Source organism: Abramis brama (genome assembly GCF_963993115.1).
Source record: "Abramis brama genome assembly, chromosome: 16".
NCBI classification, from domain to species: domain Eukaryota; kingdom Metazoa; phylum Chordata; class Actinopteri; order Cypriniformes; family Leuciscidae; genus Abramis; species Abramis brama.
The window spans coordinates 32,190,112-32,209,637 of NC_139978.1; the positions used below are offsets into that span (position 1 = coordinate 32,190,112).

The 19,526-nt window shown below is 36.6% G+C and overlaps 1 protein-coding gene across 4 annotated transcripts in view; it reads right to left on the reverse strand.

Annotated features, from left to right (window-relative positions):
• Positions 1 to 1,163: 1,163 nt before the first annotated feature.
• plxnb3 (plexin B3) overlaps positions 1,164 to 19,526 on the reverse strand; it is a 76,439-nt gene continuing 58,076 nt past the window's right edge. For all 4 annotated transcript variants that reach the window (XM_084086638.1, XM_084086640.1, XM_084086637.1 and 1 more), the window contains exons 13-35: positions 19,074 to 19,240; positions 16,530 to 16,681; positions 16,163 to 16,429; positions 15,195 to 15,368; positions 14,966 to 15,110; positions 14,489 to 14,725; positions 13,309 to 13,467; positions 12,264 to 12,412; positions 12,004 to 12,104; positions 11,240 to 11,457; positions 10,579 to 10,757; positions 9,903 to 9,969; positions 8,931 to 9,077; positions 8,675 to 8,834; positions 8,481 to 8,584; positions 7,653 to 7,734; positions 7,339 to 7,505; positions 7,018 to 7,178; positions 5,926 to 6,073; positions 5,688 to 5,752; positions 5,498 to 5,573; positions 4,585 to 4,659; positions 1,164 to 4,502 (exon numbers count right to left, since the gene is read on the reverse strand). In XM_084086638.1, the coding sequence (XP_083942764.1) occupies positions 4,398 to 4,502; positions 4,585 to 4,659; positions 5,498 to 5,573; positions 5,688 to 5,752; positions 5,926 to 6,073; positions 7,018 to 7,178; positions 7,339 to 7,505; positions 7,653 to 7,734; positions 8,481 to 8,584; positions 8,675 to 8,834; positions 8,931 to 9,077; positions 9,903 to 9,969; positions 10,579 to 10,757; positions 11,240 to 11,457; positions 12,004 to 12,104; positions 12,264 to 12,412; positions 13,309 to 13,467; positions 14,489 to 14,725; positions 14,966 to 15,110; positions 15,195 to 15,368; positions 16,163 to 16,429; positions 16,530 to 16,681; positions 19,074 to 19,240 (3,305 nt within the window). In that variant the 3' untranslated portion in view covers positions 1,164 to 4,397. The remainder of the gene's footprint in view (positions 4,503 to 4,584; positions 4,660 to 5,497; positions 5,574 to 5,687; positions 5,753 to 5,925; positions 6,074 to 7,017; positions 7,179 to 7,338; positions 7,506 to 7,652; positions 7,735 to 8,480; positions 8,585 to 8,674; positions 8,835 to 8,930; positions 9,078 to 9,902; positions 9,970 to 10,578; positions 10,758 to 11,239; positions 11,458 to 12,003; positions 12,105 to 12,263; positions 12,413 to 13,308; positions 13,468 to 14,488; positions 14,726 to 14,965; positions 15,111 to 15,194; positions 15,369 to 16,162; positions 16,430 to 16,529; positions 16,682 to 19,073; positions 19,241 to 19,526) is intronic.

Here is a 19,526-nt window from a genome sequence, read left to right on the forward strand (position 1 = left end):
CGCACTGGGGCACAGCGCTGTATTGACAGCAGCTCATGCACAGTCCATACAAACCCACTGTGCCTACATAGAATAAATACCAAATAATATTTTGATACAATTTTAACTTAGTTCTACTATTTAGCTCCTTTCATTTCTGAATCCAAATTTTCCACCCCAGACATTAAAGACTTATCTTTTTCCAAATTAGTGAGAGAAAAAAAAAAAAAAAAATACACGTAAATTCTTTTTTTTTATTTATTTTTTATTTATCTGAAGCAAGAAATTATGTTATTTTTCAATTATGTCAACATTTTTCAGAATTTGAACAAAAATCCTATATATATTTTTTGTTATTGCTGCCAATACTGTATGTCAGGCTGACCTCAGGAAGCATAAAATTGTCTCTCTCTCTCTTTTTTTTTTTCACCAAAAGTGTCAAGGTTGAGACTTGGATGGCGTTGTTTAAGGAAAACATCATGTTTTTCATTTGAATTATTTTAGTAACCTAATGTTTAAAATAGCCTATTTCCACTATATTTAGCCATTTATTTTTAGGCACATTCTAAACCTGTAACAAAACATATTGTTCCACCTCATTGAAGCCTTATCTTTTTTTCCAAATGTGACTACAAAATAAAACATGTAAATTATGTGTGACAATTTTCGGTAACTCTTTACAATAAGGTTCCATTTGTTAACAGGAACTAAGAATAAACAATACTTCTACAGCATTTATTAATAATGTTAATTTCAACATTTACTGATGCATTTTTAAAATCAAAGGTAATATCTGTTAATATTATTTATTATATGTATCCAAGATAACATGAACTAACAATGAACAGTTGTATTTTTATTAACTAACATTAACAAAGATTCATAAATACTGTAACAAACACATGCTCATTGTTACTTAATATTTGTTAACGGATTAACTAATGGCGTTACCTAATTTTCACGAAAATTCAGAATTTGTGCGATCCATCCATTTAAAATATTGGCTGCATCAAAAATCACATACTTCCCTATATAGCAGGCAAAAAATAGTATGTGATAAAAGTAGTATGTCTGAATTAGTACCTACTCAAGAAGAGAGCATGTGATTTCGGACGCAGCCGTTGTCTCAGACTCTTTTGTTTTGATGTCAACAGATATACAAAACTCAAACCAACAAACACATCTTCACTGTTAAAATTATAGCTTTATTTTTTTTCCCCAGATACAAATTTCCATTTCACTCATTTTAACATTTCGGCTCCCAATTTCTCCTGATTGGAGAGAGCAACTCTGTCCAAGTAAAAAAAAGAAAGAAAGAAAGAAAGAAAAAAAAAGAACATGTCCTCTTCACAATATGTACAGGCACATATACACAATTGTTAGCAAACTATACACAATACAAATACAAAAGAGCAAGTCTTTAGACTGGGTTTAAGTTCTCTTTTAACCCCAACTTCATTAGAAAATTACCATATATTATTATTTTTTTGAACCCTTGTATAAAAGTTGTGTAAAACTCGGTGCCGGGCAAGGGCTCCATGTACACCAACAATTCTCTAAACAACGGTCTGAATTGTTTATCTGCAAAGATACAAAGCTGTAATCCACGCAAATGGCAAAACAGTAAATCGCAAGACTGTACAAAAAGATTTTGCTGGATTCTCTCAGAGAAAAGTGCACATAACAGGAGATTTACTAAAAAAACCTCAACATCATGTACGAAGCGCTACAATTACTTACAAACTCTCATGCACACACACACACACACACACACTCAGTGTTTTTATGAGAGCCATGCACTCATAACGCAGTCCATCGAGCGACCTCTCAAAAAGCAACCCAATCAGAAAATCCAATCAAATCTCAAGCATGCATCAGCCTATAATAATCAGAAAAATACACCAAGAGGCCAAACACATTCAACAACAGGATAATAAACACACAGAATGAGAAAACTAATACGTTTCCCATTTTTAAAACCCAACCCTGTGCATACATTATGATGATGAAGCCTAATAGCTCAAAATCACATAAATAAATGCAGGAACAGGGAAGCCTTCAAAAATACATTTGAGATGTCTAGATAGCATTAAATTCATTATTTTCAGTTTTATACACAAAAGGAACCGTGTTGAAGCACGTAACATCAGCTTCATGATCAAACTACAAAAAAATTAGACATTATGGATAAGCCAAAATGTAAACACAAAGTGCTTCAGGCAAAAACAAATTATAAGAAGCTGAAAAGAACAGATGCACACACACACACACACACACAAATGCAATTTACACCATCACCATGAACACAGATCACTCCAGGAAAATGAGCTGGTAGGGCAAACTAGAAATGAATTAGGTTACACATGAGTGTTTGTACTGAATCCATTGAGAATCCTGAGACTCTGCTTCATGATCTTTACAACAGGCAACAGCTGTGCCACAGTTCATCATCTTCTCCATTTGGCAAGTAATGTCAAGCATGTTTACTTGGTAGACATTATAAAAAGTAACAAAGAAGGCACATTTGGCGCTCGTGTATAAATAAGCATTATTTACAATATAATAAGTTAGTTTCTATTCAGTGTCTGATGTACACAACTCTCAAGCCAACTGCTGCTTTTCAAATCATCGGGACCAAGCGGATAAAGACGCTTTTCTCCACTTGTCAACCCAAAATGTCCCAGTTTTGTTTCAATATCTCCCAAGAAACTGGACATTCCAGCTGCACTTCAATTTTCACGCATGAGACTGAATCTTTGAGAATTGTGCTCTCTTGTGCTGTTAAATTCAAAGCATTAGGAAATCAATGCCATGTGTAAGTGTGGGTGAATCTCACAAACACTCCAAGGTCTTATTTCATGTTTAAATCAAATCAAATCATTAAGAAATCTTGGTAACACTTTACAGTAAGGTTTCATTAGTTAACATTAGTCAAATACTTTAGTTAACAAGAACTGGTGAACAATACTTCTACAGCATTTATTAATCTTAGTTAATATTAATTTCATAATCCATTATTAAAATCAAAAGTTGTATTTGTTAACGTTAGTTAATGCACTGTGAACTAACATAAACAATGAATGTCTGTGTTTTGATTAGCATTAACAAAGATTAATAAATACTGTAATAAATGTATTGCTCATTGTTAGTTCATGTTCATTAATACATTAGTTAATGTTAACAAATCAGACCTTATTGTAAAGTGTTACCAAAATTGTATTTTAATTGAAGAAAAAGAAAAAAATCAAGCCCTTTTTCAGGACCATTAAGTTTTTGTGAATTCTGACATTTTTACATGAATTACGATACAATGCAAAAATAAAAATAATAATGATATATTGGATCAAGTGTAAAAATATTTTGTGCAAAATATAAAATATATTTTTTTGTTGATTTGAGAGTGAAATGTAGCCTGGACCCATATTTTACAGGGATCTATCACAAATCTTGGGCGTGAAGGTGCATTAACGTTAAGATCAACTAAAGTTAACCAGGCTATAGTGCTACAAATCAGAATTCAGATGAGCACATTTAACAATTTTGTATCCCTGTGTGAGAAATTCTAAGATTTGAGATCCTAACAACAGCAGAAAACTTGAAAACTGTGACCGTTTGTCTTTCTTTTGCATGCAAACATAAAGCTACACAAAAACACACACACAAATATTGTGCTCTTATAACATGTTCTGGCACTTGTGTGCATAGACTTACACTACGGCCCCTGTAAAAGCTTAATACTTCTTTTGATCTGCAATACTAATGTAGAAATGTTAGTATAAAAGGTTAATACAACACGGCCAAGGACAGTCTTTTGAGTTTACGATTTGATAGTGGAGGAGCAGAACATTTCTAATCCTGGAACGAAATACTCCATGTACAGCAGAAGTACATGTGGGACTTGTCCACAGCGCTGACGTGATTGTAATGGTTGAACGTGATGGGTTTTGTTGAAACAGTTCATGAAACTCCATACAGAAGATCTGATCACTTGAATGGAAGTAAAAACAATATAAAATGTGTCTTTTGAAATGCTTCAGTAGTGTCATTAAAATAGACTTGGGTCAGAGAATTTCAAATGAGTAAACTTCACATATACAGCAGACCCTTTCAGACACACACACACACACACACACACACACCATCAGTCAGTACTCCTGTGAGTAGTTCAGAGTCTCAGTCTGAAAAGCAATCCTTCTCCAATAAAAATCCCATTAAGGATTTAACGAAAGTTAGTGATCATTACTTCATTTCCTGTTCCCTTTTGTTAAGAATATACAGCAAGTTTATGTGAACGGCTGTGGAAGCACGCAAGGGTTTGGCGTAGCGGTAGCATTACATCAGCCGATCAATCGAAAAGCACTGATCTGATTTCTCTCAGATGTGATTATTGATGAGTTTAGACGGTAAAAGGTCAAAGTCTAAAGGTCAGTGACTTTATTCTCCACCAGGGCGGCGACCTGCTGAAGCCGATACGCCAACTGCATCTTTTGACCCGCAGCGTCTTCCTCCAGAGACATGATAATCTGCACATAATGCAATATGACAGATATATTCATTTGCTCTAACACAAACAACATAAGAAGCTTGAATCAGTCCCATACTGACCTGATCATAGTATTTGTTGATATATTTGTACAGCTCATGCAACGCCACCAAACTGTTCATCTCGGATGCAAAGCTCTGAAAACAGACAGATCAGAAACTTAAAATAGCAAGTTTAAGTGTTTATGATGAAGAAATAGAAAAACATTTCAAAAAGGAAGGAAATTTAATATACATTACCATATTATATTAATATAATATACCATATACATTTATAAAAAAATTAAATATGTTTAAAATTTGTTGCACCCCATAACATTTTTTTTTTTTTTTTTACAAATAGCACAAATTAATTAAATATTAATTCAAAAGTCTAAACCACATGACATGGTGTTTTAAAAAAAAACAAATATTATTAATTCAATGGATTTTTTTTATATTTTCCAATTATTTATTCAAAACCAGTTTTTGACCCTCAACAAATGAATTAATTAAAAAATAATGCAATATTTTACAATTAATTCAAAAAGATCTTGCACCACATGAAAAGCTGTTTATTTGACAAATATCACGAATTAATTAAATTTGTAAAAAGATTTTACAATTTAAAAAGTTGTCGCATCACATGATGTGTTTTTTATATTACTAAAATCAAGTTATTTTTTAAAAAATAAAAAATAAATGAAAACAAAATTCAAAACAGTTTTTTAAAAATTCAAAAAAACACCACATGACATATCAAATAAATAAATCAAAATTAATTGTAATTCAGAAAGTAAAAACATGTTCAGCGTGTGTTCAAGTAATGTTTAATAAATGAATAAAAAAAATAAATAAGTGTCACATCATTGACCCTTAAACTAGATATTAACTCCCAGATTCTCAATGTGGTTTCATAATTTTGGACCCTGCTGTCTGTTAAAATGTAAAAACACAGTCAGTGTTTCATTTAGAACAGAAGAAAATTCAGTCTCACCCCAGACAGCTCTGTGAGGGTTGAGTTCATTTCCTGGTAACAGCCAGACACGGCGTTGTGAATATCACTGTAGTACCTGCAGGAGAGGAGGACGCTTTATAGCACGAAATATCATCAACTTCCTGTATCCATTTCAGTGCTAATAGATTTGAAAAGGGCCGTATCACTGTATAACGTTTAGATTTCTCACCGCTCCACCAACTGCTTGTATCGTGGGATTTCTCTGGCATACAACAGCTTATTTACTGGAGAATCCTGAGGACAAGACACACGACAATGAGCTCCTTTCAATGCTACGGCATCCTTGACCTTTTGCTTATTTTCTTTTTCTCTTTCCTGCCCTTGTTCATCTTCTCGCTCTACATGCACACTCTCTACCATAATGAGGTCACCGCTAGAGAGGTCAAGAGGTTAATTGCTGTACTGACCCGGCCCACTTTGTGCTCGGATGTAGTGCAGGAATCAATGAAGGTCTGTGCGATCACGGAAAGGACGGCATCCACGCTATCCGTCACCTGCACGTCAAAGACAAACTGAGGATTCTTCAAGATGTTGACCCAGAAACGCAAAGGCAAACTGTAAGGCGGAGGGAAGACAAGAGTGCATTCAAATTAACATTTAATATAATGAACATAGAAACATGAGGGTTCTCCAAGACCTTTCCAATCATTTGCAATCACAGAGTAAGGATTTCTAAAAATCAATTCAAATCCAGAATGATTCACTAATGAATCATTCAGATCAATTTCTGAACCAGTTCGACCAACTGATTGGAGGAAAAAAAAAAATGATTTGCTTGTCCAGCAAACTTTACACAAGGACAGTGACGATTAATATTACAAAATGGAAGTATCTACAACAAATTATATTCACTATAGACATTTTCAGATTTCACAAATTTCCAGAGCTTTTCAATTATCTTTGTAATAAATGGATTTAAAAATTATTAGTCACACAGGAGTCATTCAGACCAATTTGAGAACCGCTTTCACTGAAAAGAACCCATTCAAAGGAACGATTCCTTCGGAAATCAGACATCAACGTGTCTTGCGAACATGTTTTATTCTACAATAGTAATATTTAGTCAATAAAATATATTAGATTGGAGTAACAAGAATTTTTTTTGCATTTGTACTTTATGAAATGGATGAAAAATGGATTTCCTCTCCTATTGACCAATGAATATCCATCACTTTACCAGTAAATCAAGATTACTGGATAAAGATTTAAAAACTATTTTATAGACTTTCTTTGAGAAAATACAAAAATTATACAAAAAAACACATTCAGTATAAAAACTCCCAATACCTTTCTAGACCTGAAAACCACATTTCCAAATTCCCTGAATTTCCCAGTTTTTCAATAACCATAGAATGACAAAATGAATGTCTTAAAAAAACTAACAATCAAGTGAAACAAAAATATGTCCACTTCAAATGTCATATTTAATCTAAATTCCTGAGCTGTACAGCTCAAACCCTGAATTAAATAGTTTTATAGATGTAGGCAGTTATGCCGACCTGTTTGTTTTCCAGATGTGAACGGTCTCTGGGTCATCGATGCCGTGTTTCTCTGCCATGTCGTCCAGGAAGTCAAAGAAGAATCTGACGGCGATGGGTGGAGGGCGTTTCGTACTCAGTATGGCTACAAAGACGTCATCTACAAACTTCTGCAGCGTGCCCTGAAGATACACATTTATAAACACAGAGCAGCTTTCAATCACACTGACAGTCAGCAGCAGAAGACACATCTCAAACAAACATAAGCAGCGGCAGGATCCGTTTGAAGTGTTTTTGTGTATGCCGTTTTAAAGATGACACAATCACAAACATCTCACTTACCTTCATTGAAAGCAGTCGTGTAAGATAGATCTCAGGAATGGCTTTTGCCCGCTCTCTCTCTCTCATGCTGCTCTTCCTGTGTTTGGGGATCTCAGCATCTTCGCTCGGCTTCACCAGATGCCACAGCCGAAGGCCTTCCTCCTCCTCTCCCTCCAGCATTGGAGTTTCTACAGCAATTGCAAGGAGCAGACCAGATATCAATACGAAATATATATTTTTTGCTCTCAGATGGTGAGTAACGCAGTGAATAAAGTGTAAAATAAAGTGAAGTGATAAAAGTTTATTCTTCATTGACCAAAAAGTATTCAACTTACTCTCTCCAGTCTGGTAGACTTGATTTACTCCAAGAGAACTCTGGGAACGAGGGATGAGAGCGACGGTGGCCCCGTCAGGTACCTGAGAAAACAAGAGGAAAGAGAGAGACTTAGAGCTAAATCAAGTCAACCAACCAACTCACAAAATCAACCAATCAATTAACAAAATCAACTCTCAAAAATCAGCCATCCAAATCAAAACATCAAACAATCTCACAAAATTAACCAGTCAACTTACAAAATAAACCAACCAAACTCATAAAAATCAACAGACCGACTCAAAATATCAACAAACCCTCAGGCTACGTTTACACGACAACGATATGCTTAAAACTGAGAATTTTTTCCTTTGAGTTTTTTCCTTGAGACGACACCATTGTCAAAACGATCCCCATTCACATGGATCCGCGAAAAAGACAAAAAACTCTGCATTCTGCTGCCAGGCCATTAGATGGCGATGAAACACTATAGACTGAACACGTAATACGCATGTGCATGACGTCATCGTCTTCAGAGATTCGCGTTTTTGTTGTTTACACGGAGACCGTTTTCAAAAACGTGCACTTTGAAACCCGTTTTCAAAATTTAGCTTTTTCAGGCATCCAAACGAACGACCAAAATGCATAATTTTTACGTTTTTAGTTGAAAACGGTGTCGTGTAAACAGCCCCTCAGAATCAACCAACCAGACAATCAATCAAGCTACAAAGAAACAAGTCAACCATCCCACTAACCAATTAGCCAACCAACCAGCCAATTAACTAATCAGCCGACCCACATTCAACCAACCAACCCAATAAATCAACCAATTAATCTGAATGAACTATACCTTGTAGTGCTGTAAAGTGTTAATCCGTTTCCAACGACCCTGAACGATGCCTGTGACATCATCATCAGACAGAGTCAGGTGACCTGCCTGGCCAGATCGCCACTCTGAAGGAACACAATATGCAAAACATGAAGCTTTTACAAATAAACCGAACATAGTAGTGACTAGTCTAGATGTATCTGCCAAAACCATACCAAGGTCCAGTGAGTCTGCGGCTGGTCTCTGGGAGAATGGCGCTCCTTTATAAATCTGGTCCAGGATTTTGTCTTTAACCTGAGTGATGGTGTCAGTGTCCAGAACTTTAACAGGGCAGGGCTGGACCTCGACACCACTCTTCACCAGCACTGTCAGAGTCTGAGATGGGAAACACAAACTCTTGTCTTATTCAATATATTCATTTAGGAGATCTGTTTTGTGCAGCTTTGAGATGGAAGTATTACAGAGACACACCACAGAGCAGTAGTCGATGTCCTCTCTGAGCAGGTGGCTGTCGTTGAGAGTGCGTTTGGCTTTGCCCGTCACTGCATCCACTGGTCCTTTATCTACCTGGTATTTAATAGCCCTGTACAACTTATACAGAGGCTCACCAGCAACCTCCTGCACAAACACACGCACACATTTACATGCATAAGCAATTGCTTTTATGTCTGTCACAATAAATCTTGAAGATGAAGTTTTATGAGGAGATGTTTTATTAAAACCATAACCCATGAGAAGTGTGATGTTAAGGCCCCAATATACTTGATCAACAGAACAAACTGGTGAGACATCATTTAGAACAAAATCAGACCAAAACAAAGTTAATTTTGCATTCGTTTCGGGAGTTTGAAACAGCCTGCCAAAGAGAACTTTCCGGAAAAATTTGCCGCTAAACACCTTCGAACTACCATTGGTCTGTGGCGATTACATAAGGGTGGGTGTGGCTCTGAGGCTCCGCCTTCTTTGACGTGGAAATCTCCGGTTCATTTCTTCTGCTCAGGAAAGCACGCAGCACATATTTACATTTTCATCTAAACACCGCTTTTATCATTGTAGGTGGCGTCGGGATGTTTGGTAACAGGATATCGCTGCGAAGGGATTTCAAACTTATTTTTTTACCCTGAGCGAAGAAAGAAAAAGAACTTCGCTGCGAGTATATTGGGGCCTTTACAGTGATTTTACCACAGTTAAGATACAAAGCAGACCTCTGTGAACATGGTCATGTATAATAAAAAATATATATAACAATAATATATTATTTATTAAAATCTTGAGAAAATAAAAATACATGTTAAATGTTTTTTTGTCACAAGAATTAGATTTTAATGAAATAATAATAGTAATAATACTACAAATCTATAAAACTATAAATATAAAAACTTTGATTATTCACTATCAATCAATGCAAATGCACAGAATTGAAGCCATCACATGCTCTGATACCTTGAGGAAAGAGTAGAGACAGATGGACATCCAGTTGGTCAGCATCTTTTCCACAACCGTCTCAGTCCTACAGATGACAACACGCGTGTTATATCACTTCAGATTAGATTTACTATAATCAGATCAGGACGGATCAGACCAATTGTTTTTTTTTTCTTGTTTGTAACAAACACATGATGTATTCTTATGAAGTTTTTGTATTGATTTTATGTGAGTTGGAACCTTGTTACATTATTTCTGTTGGGAGTAAAATAAACATGAATAAATGCAGATAATTTAAACTTATTATTACTTATTGAATATTATTGATGTGTTCTTGAAAACATACACAAAGCTACAATACAGCATAACTAAATTACATTTTTAAATTACCACCTGCTTTGTGGGAAAACAGAAGGTTAAAGCTTCAAAAAGGAACAAAATAAATTATATAATATAATAGGAAAATTATACATTAATTTATTGATCTGAATTTCTATTAATATTTTAGAGCATACAACATCGGGATCTCAGTGACTCCAAACATATAGATAGTAAATATCAATGCCAAGGTCACGGATATGATTCAAAGAACTCTTATACTGATAAAATGTGTGCTTTGAATGCACTAAGTTGTTTTGGGTAAAATAACAATAATAAATGTATGCCAAATAAATAAAAGGTGAATGTGAAATACCTGCGCAGCATGAGTTTGGGGTTTTTGGCCACATACTGCTGAACTAGATCCCCCAGTAGGGTCTTCATAACATCAGTGAAGTATTCCAGCTTATCATGAAGCGCCATCGTGAGAAGAGACGCAATGTAACCTCTGTCCCTCTGTGAGAAACTCTGCTGTGCCTCCAGAGTGTGGATGAACTAGAGGAACCCAGAGGAGAGTTTACCAGCAATAGTGCCACAGATGTTCCCTACATGAGCATACTAGTTTGACCAATTTCAATCAAACAGTTTGAGCTTTCAAAAAACTGCGCTCGTAAACATCAACAAAGCCTCAGACTACTGAGATGGATAAATATTTAAAATGCTGAAGTTCAGCTCTGAAGTTTCTTCACTGCTGCCTGACAGCTTGGCAGTTTAAATGCAGATAAAGTATGAAGAAGATAGCGACTGAGAACTCTCTGTGCTAAACAGGCATCCAGCTGCATTAATGCAAACTGAATATTACATTTGCTTTCTTTTCATCCTTTGTTTAGTCTTTGAGGTGAAATCATGGCTCCAAAAACAGCCACTGATGCACTTAAACACGCCAGCAGCATAAACACTGTAATTACACTCAGCTTTCTCTTCCTCTACAGGAAGCTGGAGCCAAACTGACAGCACAAACAAGGCACTTCACTGACCCGTATAAGGAAGAGTCTGTTGTTGAGCAGGTTGTTGAGCTGACCCAGGCCCTGCTCCACCGTCTGCCTACGGAAATCAGGCAAATCCAGATTCTGACTCAGTGGCGCACCCTTCTGGCCGGGGAAGAAAACACGCTCTGCATATGTGCGGTAATCCAGAAACGGGATACCAGGACCACCAACGTCACTGCTCAGATCCATCATCTCCGTCATCAGATCTGGAGGGCAGCAAACAGCTCGTTTAAAAAGGTGGATGGCAGAACATTGATAACATTATCATTTTTCATTTATCATATTTCAATAAACAATTACAAACCATGGTAACCACATTGTGTTTCCAAACACCATAATATTATAGTTACTACTATAACTGTTACTATAATAATGAAATAAAAATGATAAAGATTATGAAAGCTGTTTATGAAAGCCCTGTGTGAAGATTATTTATTATATATATTAATCTTCACACAGGGTAAACAGCTTTTACTAATATTTTAAAATAATTATATAAATATTTAATTTAGATGGATGGATGGAAAAATAAACATGTACACTGAATAATGTATAGAAAATGTCAATTAGCCACTGAAAAGTTTCTTAGAAGATTTTTTTTAACTAACAAGGCAGAAGTAGGACCTTTCAAGCATCATAAATCATCATCTCAAAATATCAGCAGTTTATTCAGCCTCACTGGTACTTTTAGTCTATGACTAATGGCTTCCATGGTATATTATAGTTGGATGGATAAAAAAGTCCTGTCATACCAGTGAACTCTTTCCTGCACTGGTCTCCAACATTTATCTCCAGAGTCTCCAGCTGCACCAGAACCTTTTTATAGTCTCTCAGAGCCTGTTTACTCTTCCGCCTTTACAAACAGAGCGAGAGCAAACACAGGGTTAGAGCACGACCGCTAACAAATGGATACCATTAGAATTCTTCCTGAGTGCTGGATTTGAGTTCACGGCTCATCGTCATGACGACAAGCTCAGAAGGGTGAGGAATCTGCCACCTGAATTCACTCTACCTGTACATGAGAATGATGACCAGCACGATGAGAACCACCACCGCAGCCCCCGCTGCCAGGCCGATCTGAGCCGCCAGAGGCACCGGTGAGTGTAAATCGTTGTCGTACTGCACCCGACCCAAGTCAAAAGCCAAGTTTCCCATTAACACCTGAGTGAGACACACACACACACACATAGATGTTAGCATGTGATGGCAAAATAAAGACACAATCCTAAGCAGGTGTGATAAGACACAGCGTGAAGCAATAAATTACATCTATTTAAACAGACTGGTTCCAGGCCACAGTCGGTAGTAAAAACCTCATTTTCACAGCAGAGACAATAACATAAACCACTCAAGACAGACCTAAGATGGTTGTTTAGTAATGATATATGCCTCTGAAGAAGACAAGCCAATGTGATTTCAACTTAATGTATTTTAAAGTCATGATTTTAATATGTTTTTTCCACAACGCTTCATCCAGTAGAAAGATTTAGGGAAGCACAAAGTCAAAATTCTGGCTGAAAAGCCAATAATAATTTTTATATTATATTATTATATTTTTATATTATATTATATTACTCTTTTGTCTAAATAAATAATATTTATCTGTTTTATTTATTAATAAATAATGTATACATAAAAAAAACTAAAATCAATTGTTTTAAATTTCAAGGCATTGAAATAATTTACATTAAAATGAGTATAAAAATTGATTAATTTTGATATGTGCAAACATTTACATTTAACAGTGTTACTTTTGATGTTTTTAAAGTTTAACTTTTAAATAAACAGCAATGGTAATCTAAAAACAATCTTTGCCTCTGTCAAACATCACACATTTTCTAATTGGCTCTGATTTGATCACTTCATGCAGCATTTCACTTTCTGTGCGGATATAAAAACTGTGATGCTCAAAACCTGTCATGTTGTCTGACTAAAACTACGACACCCAAACTGTATTTGGCGATTGCACCAGAATAAAAATAACCTTTTGGTTACATTTAAAAAAAAAAAAACATGTGCACTGAAACAGCTAAAGAAGTCACTGGATTCAGACTGACCGTAAGCTTGGGTAAGTCATCGTCGTCCAGGGCGAGAGGCTGTTCCTCAGGTGGTTCGCAGTACAGGTGTGTGTTATCCAGAGTCTTGACGTCACATTCTTCCTTCCCCAGCCGGGCCAGAACTTCCTCTCTGCTCATGGCCAGAGTCAGTCCCTTTCCCTTCAGAGACAAAACACACGTCCTCAGTCACTTCAACTAAATTACAACTGCTTTGGTGCAAAACAACAGGGTTATTATAGTTAACTAAAAATTACTATTAAAATCATTTTTGTTAATTGAAATAAAACTATTTATGCTATTGCCCCTATTATGCTATTTTAAAGGTCCCTAATTTTGTTTTGGAGGTCTCTTATAATAGATTTACATGCATCCAAGGACAACAAATTTTTCTCATAATATACATACGGTTTGATCAAGGATCTAGTCTCTAAACTCCTTTCCGCCATCCTACTCTGCTCTGATTGGTCAGCTGGCTAAGTGTGTTGTGAATGGTCGACAACTTACAGCACGCGTCAGAAACTAAACGACTAATATCATATCTGAGTTTCAGCTCTAGAGGCTTCCATAGCACTTGTATACACTGTGATATGAACAGTAACGATGGCATCGACATGTCGACAACACAAACCAAACTCTTCCAGTCTCAGATACAACTACAGTGTTTAAGGGTCAAAGCAGACGGGCAGCCAATGAAAACCACAGGCTGGCATTATGCAAATGTGTTGCAAACCTAGGAAGGTTTGTGCAGAAAGTAAGATTGGAATTACTGTTCAGAATTGGTTTTCTTATGGGAAACAATAATTTCATTTTTTGCGCACTTTGCAGACCTTTTACATTCACAAACAGCTCCATTACACAATACATGAAAGAAATATCTGAAAAAAAGCTAAATAGGGGCAATTTAATGTAAAGTAAACAAAAATCAGAAATGTTTCCTTTTGAAACTAACTGAAATAAGTTGAAGCACTGTAATTACAAATTGGAATTGAATAAACAAATGAAAATAAATTAAGCCTAAATAGTAATATTTAAAAAGAACAAAAACTTATAAAAAGGACAAAAACACAACATGACAACATGAAAATGAAAACAGACACTATAAAAATAAAAGTTAACTCAAAAACTATAATAGTATTAAAATAATACTGGTTGACCCTAAATGATACAGAAATGCATGCACCTCTACTGCCAGGACTCCTCCAGGTTTGAATCGGATCGCTGTTCCTTGGGATTCACTGTTGAGCTGGAATAAGTCTGGGTTTGGGTGGTACGTGAACGGCTTGTTCTTGATGGTGTGAAAGTCGATGTGTACGTTGTCCATCTCGAACCACACTCGCACAATCCTGGATTTCGGTGGCACCTCTGGGCTCTTGCAAATCATTTGCTCCGAGGAAACATTGGTGCACAAATTCTGACTCTGAAGACAGAAAGAAACATTATGCACTTCTGCACTTCCGAGAACATTTTCTCTCACAGGCTTGGAGAGTTAAAGTGTTCAGATTTAGTCAAGTAAATGATTAAACCATCTCTGAATAAATATTTGAACCTCTGAGAATGAATCAAATGTATGTTTGCATTAATTTTGAAAACAAATTCTGTGTTTGACATGTAAAATTGGTTGAAGCAATGTGTTAAATGAGTTTCCTGACTGTTTTACCATAACCAAGAGACTCCTGGCAGAAACATGGGCGTATCGACGTCTTCTGACTTCAAAACTCTCTCTAGGCTCATAAGAGACTGACATCTTCGGGTGCTGAACGACATTTAGGTTTTGGCCGGTCACGTATATAACACGTCCACCCCTAAATTAAAATGAAATCGTTAGAGGAATACAGTCTCATGATGCAGATGAATGATGCATAAGAGTAGGACTTGAGCGCACGCACCCGTAGAAACTCTCAGTAGGTGTTGCATCAATAATCACTGGGTCGTCCATATAGCTGAAAAGGACACTATCCAAAATCCTCTCTGCTTTTCCAAACACAACTTTGAGTGGCACTTTTCCAGTTTGGTTTGAGTGACTGGTGCGACAAATCAGCCTCGTGTCACTCACTTCATTGCTTATGGGGGTGAAAAACAGAGAGAAGACTTAGTGTTCACACTTGTAGTTCGGTCCAGACCAAAAAAAAAACATTTAGTCCTGGCCCGCTTCGCATTCACATTGGCATTTTAACACCAAACCTAAAGATACTGAACCTAAAGGGGTGGGGATATGTCCACAACCTGTTTGGTTGGCTTTTATTATGTATATTACGCGATGGAACTTACCGAACATCTAAAGCAATGCTGTGTGCTGGGCTAAATGCGCTCGCTGTATGTGCGTAGCCTACATATGATGGTATTTTGACCAGCTGAGAACTCATGAAGAGCTTATAAAATGTGTAAAGGAGTCAAACAAATGAAGATCTTCTGCGAGGAGACGCGGTTCTGATGCCTGTACCAAACAGTGATGCTTCAACATTATGTTCTTTCTAAAAACAAATATGCTTGAGCATTCTGTCCTTTTTAGGGTCGCATCTTGTGACACCATGTCCTTTTTTTGGTTCGTTTACATGTCTTTGGTCCATGTTGCGCTCATATTTCAGTCGAACCGCACCAGAGTTGGTTTGGACCGAGACTCATCTTTTCAGCGTTCTCGGTCCGCCTATTTGTACACACAAGGGTTCGGATGGCAGCGTTCACACTTATTCAAATGAACCGCACTAACAGAGCAATCGCACCAGAGTTCATTTTAAATCGAACTAAACATGCCAAGTGTGAACACACCCTTAGATAAATGCAACTTGCAGCATCCTTTCAGTAAATTACATTTGCATTTTCCATCAATAAACAGATTAAAGATATTGGCACTCACATACGACAAGGCTTTGAGCCCAGGAACGCCTGCAGGCCAGTGATTTGGTCACTCTTTTGTTCTGTTCTTTGTCCCGTCAGGAGCTGCGACCCGTGCACCGTTAGTGTCGTGCCCCCAGCCAAGGGCCCTTTTTTGGGCACAATCATGCTCAGCTGTGGGTCCTGATATGAGAACGTCTGCTGGGACTCTCCTTTCTCTGAACCTCTGACGGTGATGATGACCGGTCCGGCTGTGACATTTGCACTGGCCTGGAGCTCACACACAATGCTAAAAATAAATAAAAATAATTATGCACATATGAATTTTGACGACAATTTCTCATTTTATTTGATGCACTAAAACAGACATTTTAAGAGAGGCGTTGTACCTGGTGGAAATGCGATAGGCCTCAGGCAGAAGTCTACAGCTGACCCCTGCCACCGTCACTCCTGCCTGGACGTCCTGGAAGTTCTGACCTAGGTTCGATCCCTGGATCGTCAGCAGTATGCCGCCCTCTAGTGGACCAGTCAGCGGCTCCACCTGTACACAGATTTAAAGTCAATAATTGCAGAGAGTAGTTTGACAAAATGACCTCTTTAACATTTAAAGGTGCAGTAAGTGATTTCGGTGAAACACTGTTGATATTTGAAATCATCCCAAACAAATACACCCCTCCCTTCATTGCTCTGCCCCCAAAAATGCACGAACACACAATGCAAGAGTGGATGTCTCTTTATCATAGCTAAAGCAAAGCAAAATAATGCATCACAAAAAATAAAGCAAAGATGACGAACAAATGACAGGGAAGAACATACACAAGCAAGAGTTTGTTGTTAGTCGCCAGCAGCACAGCAGCTCCAGACAAACAATGACACTCAAAACTGTCCTGTTACTATAGCAAACATTACAACAACAGCATAACCAATGTTATTCACATACGGAGCAGAAACAAAGCAACCTCTGTGCCCACTGACTAACCGCTCTCCAGCGCTGGGAAGATTTTCTAAAATTAGCCTAAAGTTCTTGCCTGATCATAACCCTTCTTTTCCCAGTGATATTCCTCTGACCTTTTCTCTTTTGTAATGTCTGTTATGGCAATTCATTTTACTTCATGTAATGTATGTGCTTGCATGACAACAGATAATAGTTTAGTGGAAAATTACTATGTACTGTGTCCAGCTGTGAGCTGAAGATGTCCTTGCAACAAAAGGTGTTACATGTCTGCTCAACATCCTGCCATTTTGAAACAGTTCCTCTTTTTCTGGGTCAAGAGAATAAGACAATAAAATATCCTTATATGGTATAGATCTTCTTTCTGAATTAACATAACAGGAAAACAACAGAGTAATGTGTGAGTGATGTATAAAAAGGCAGAGTTGCCCTTCGCAGCAGAAAACTCTGATTTCTGTATGTGAATGGCCTTCTTGCAAGAATAAAGTACTTCAAAGACAAATGGGTTTGGTTTTCATTGCAGTCTCACCACTAAATAGATCATTTCTTCAACATGTCTTTCAGCCATCTCTCTTTCTACAGTCTTTCTTCAGTTCAAATCTTCCTCTTGCTCACTCTCTCTCCTCCCCCATCATGAGTGGACACGCCCCCTCATGCTGATTGGCTACAATTGTGTTGTGGTGCTCAGGCTGATCCACTTTCAATAGCGTTTCTCAGAAATTGCTTACTGCACCTTTAATTTACCTTTTTCTAAATTCAATTTGAATGTAAAACACAAACAGAGTGTCCTTTATAAATGTATTTAGAGACCAAAATGAACACCCACCAAGGGTTGCATGTGATAATTGGTTTGCGAAAAATTAATACAATGATAATTATTTAGGATAATAATAATAGAAATAATAATAGGTTGGACTGGCAGTGCAACAACAATTGTTTGATCCTTGCAGTGTTTTAATCTTTCTATATGAGCAAAAATTTGTTTTGATTCTCTACGGCAGGAATATTAGATCCAGTCTTTTAACCAGATCAGAAAATATCCGTTTTGTCTGAAACCCAAAACCAGTTAGCACTGTATTTTGTATTCTGTATTAACATCAGCCTGAGATGTTGACAGAGGAAAGCAAGGAAGAGTAGAAAGCAGGAGACAAAGTGATGATAAAAATGAGCAGGGTTCATTGAATAATCTCAGTGGTTTATGTTTAAATGCTCAATTGGACTTCATCTGACCAGCACAAATCCAACAATTGTTGTTAAACTGCTTCACATTATTCCATAAAACCTTAAAAATGGAGACCTTTTACTCTTAAAGACAAATATTACATTAAACCCCAAAATCTTACTTTAGATTAGCCAGCAATAACAAGCAAAATAATTCATATATAAACATAATATATAAAATGTATGTATAAAAAATATAATCTATATATATATAATATAAAAATGACAAATGATTAAATGACAAATTATATAAAAGATTAAATGACTGAATTTAAATTATTGAATAAATGGTTTATTATAAATGCTAATAAAAGAACTGAAGCAAATTGAGAAATTAAAACAACACAAATGCATGGTTGCTCTCTTGAGGCAACACACACAGATTGCTGCTGAACGCTCAAACTAGATCTTTAGATCATTCAACACAAACTGTGCACTTATTTAAAGATCAGTGACTATGGTGACAGCTTTTGCCTTCACACTGACATTTATGCATTCAGGAGATGCTTTTATCCAAAGGTATTCGTTTTAACAATTCATGCATTCCCTAGAAATCAAACCCATGACTTGCGAAAGCTGATAGACTGACAGGTTTATGATTATGCAAATGACTAAATTAGCAGTGCGTTTGCTGCAATGAATAAATATAAATGAATTGGCAACAAGATACATCTTTAAGGAAATAGCAAAACCATGGTTGATGATAAAACATTTCTCAATTCACCCACATAATTTAATTTTGGACCATGTATATGTGTACCTCGGTAATTAGAGGGGGAGGACAGGTGTCCATGGTTCCACTGGTGCAGGATTGGTTATACACACAACCAGGAGTTTCATCGGCACACCACACACATCCATAATTGGCCGCAACCGCACGGCACTGGCTGCAGTCGGACTGTCCCACTGAGCAGTCGTACAGCTGCACTGTTACACAGTCACACACACCATCACTGTGAGCTCACAATCAACAGATACAAAACTCTTACTAGCTGCATCAATGACTCAATTGTTGTTCTTGTCCTCACTAAACAAAGTGGAATCTTATCAAAGGACAGAGTCTTCTAGCATGTACACAAGATGATCCATCCCTGATAAAAGCTTAAATATAAATATAAAAAAAAATATATATATTTATTTATTATTTTTTTATTTATAATATATTTATTTATTTATATATAGTATTATAAAATAGAATCATATAACATTGTAT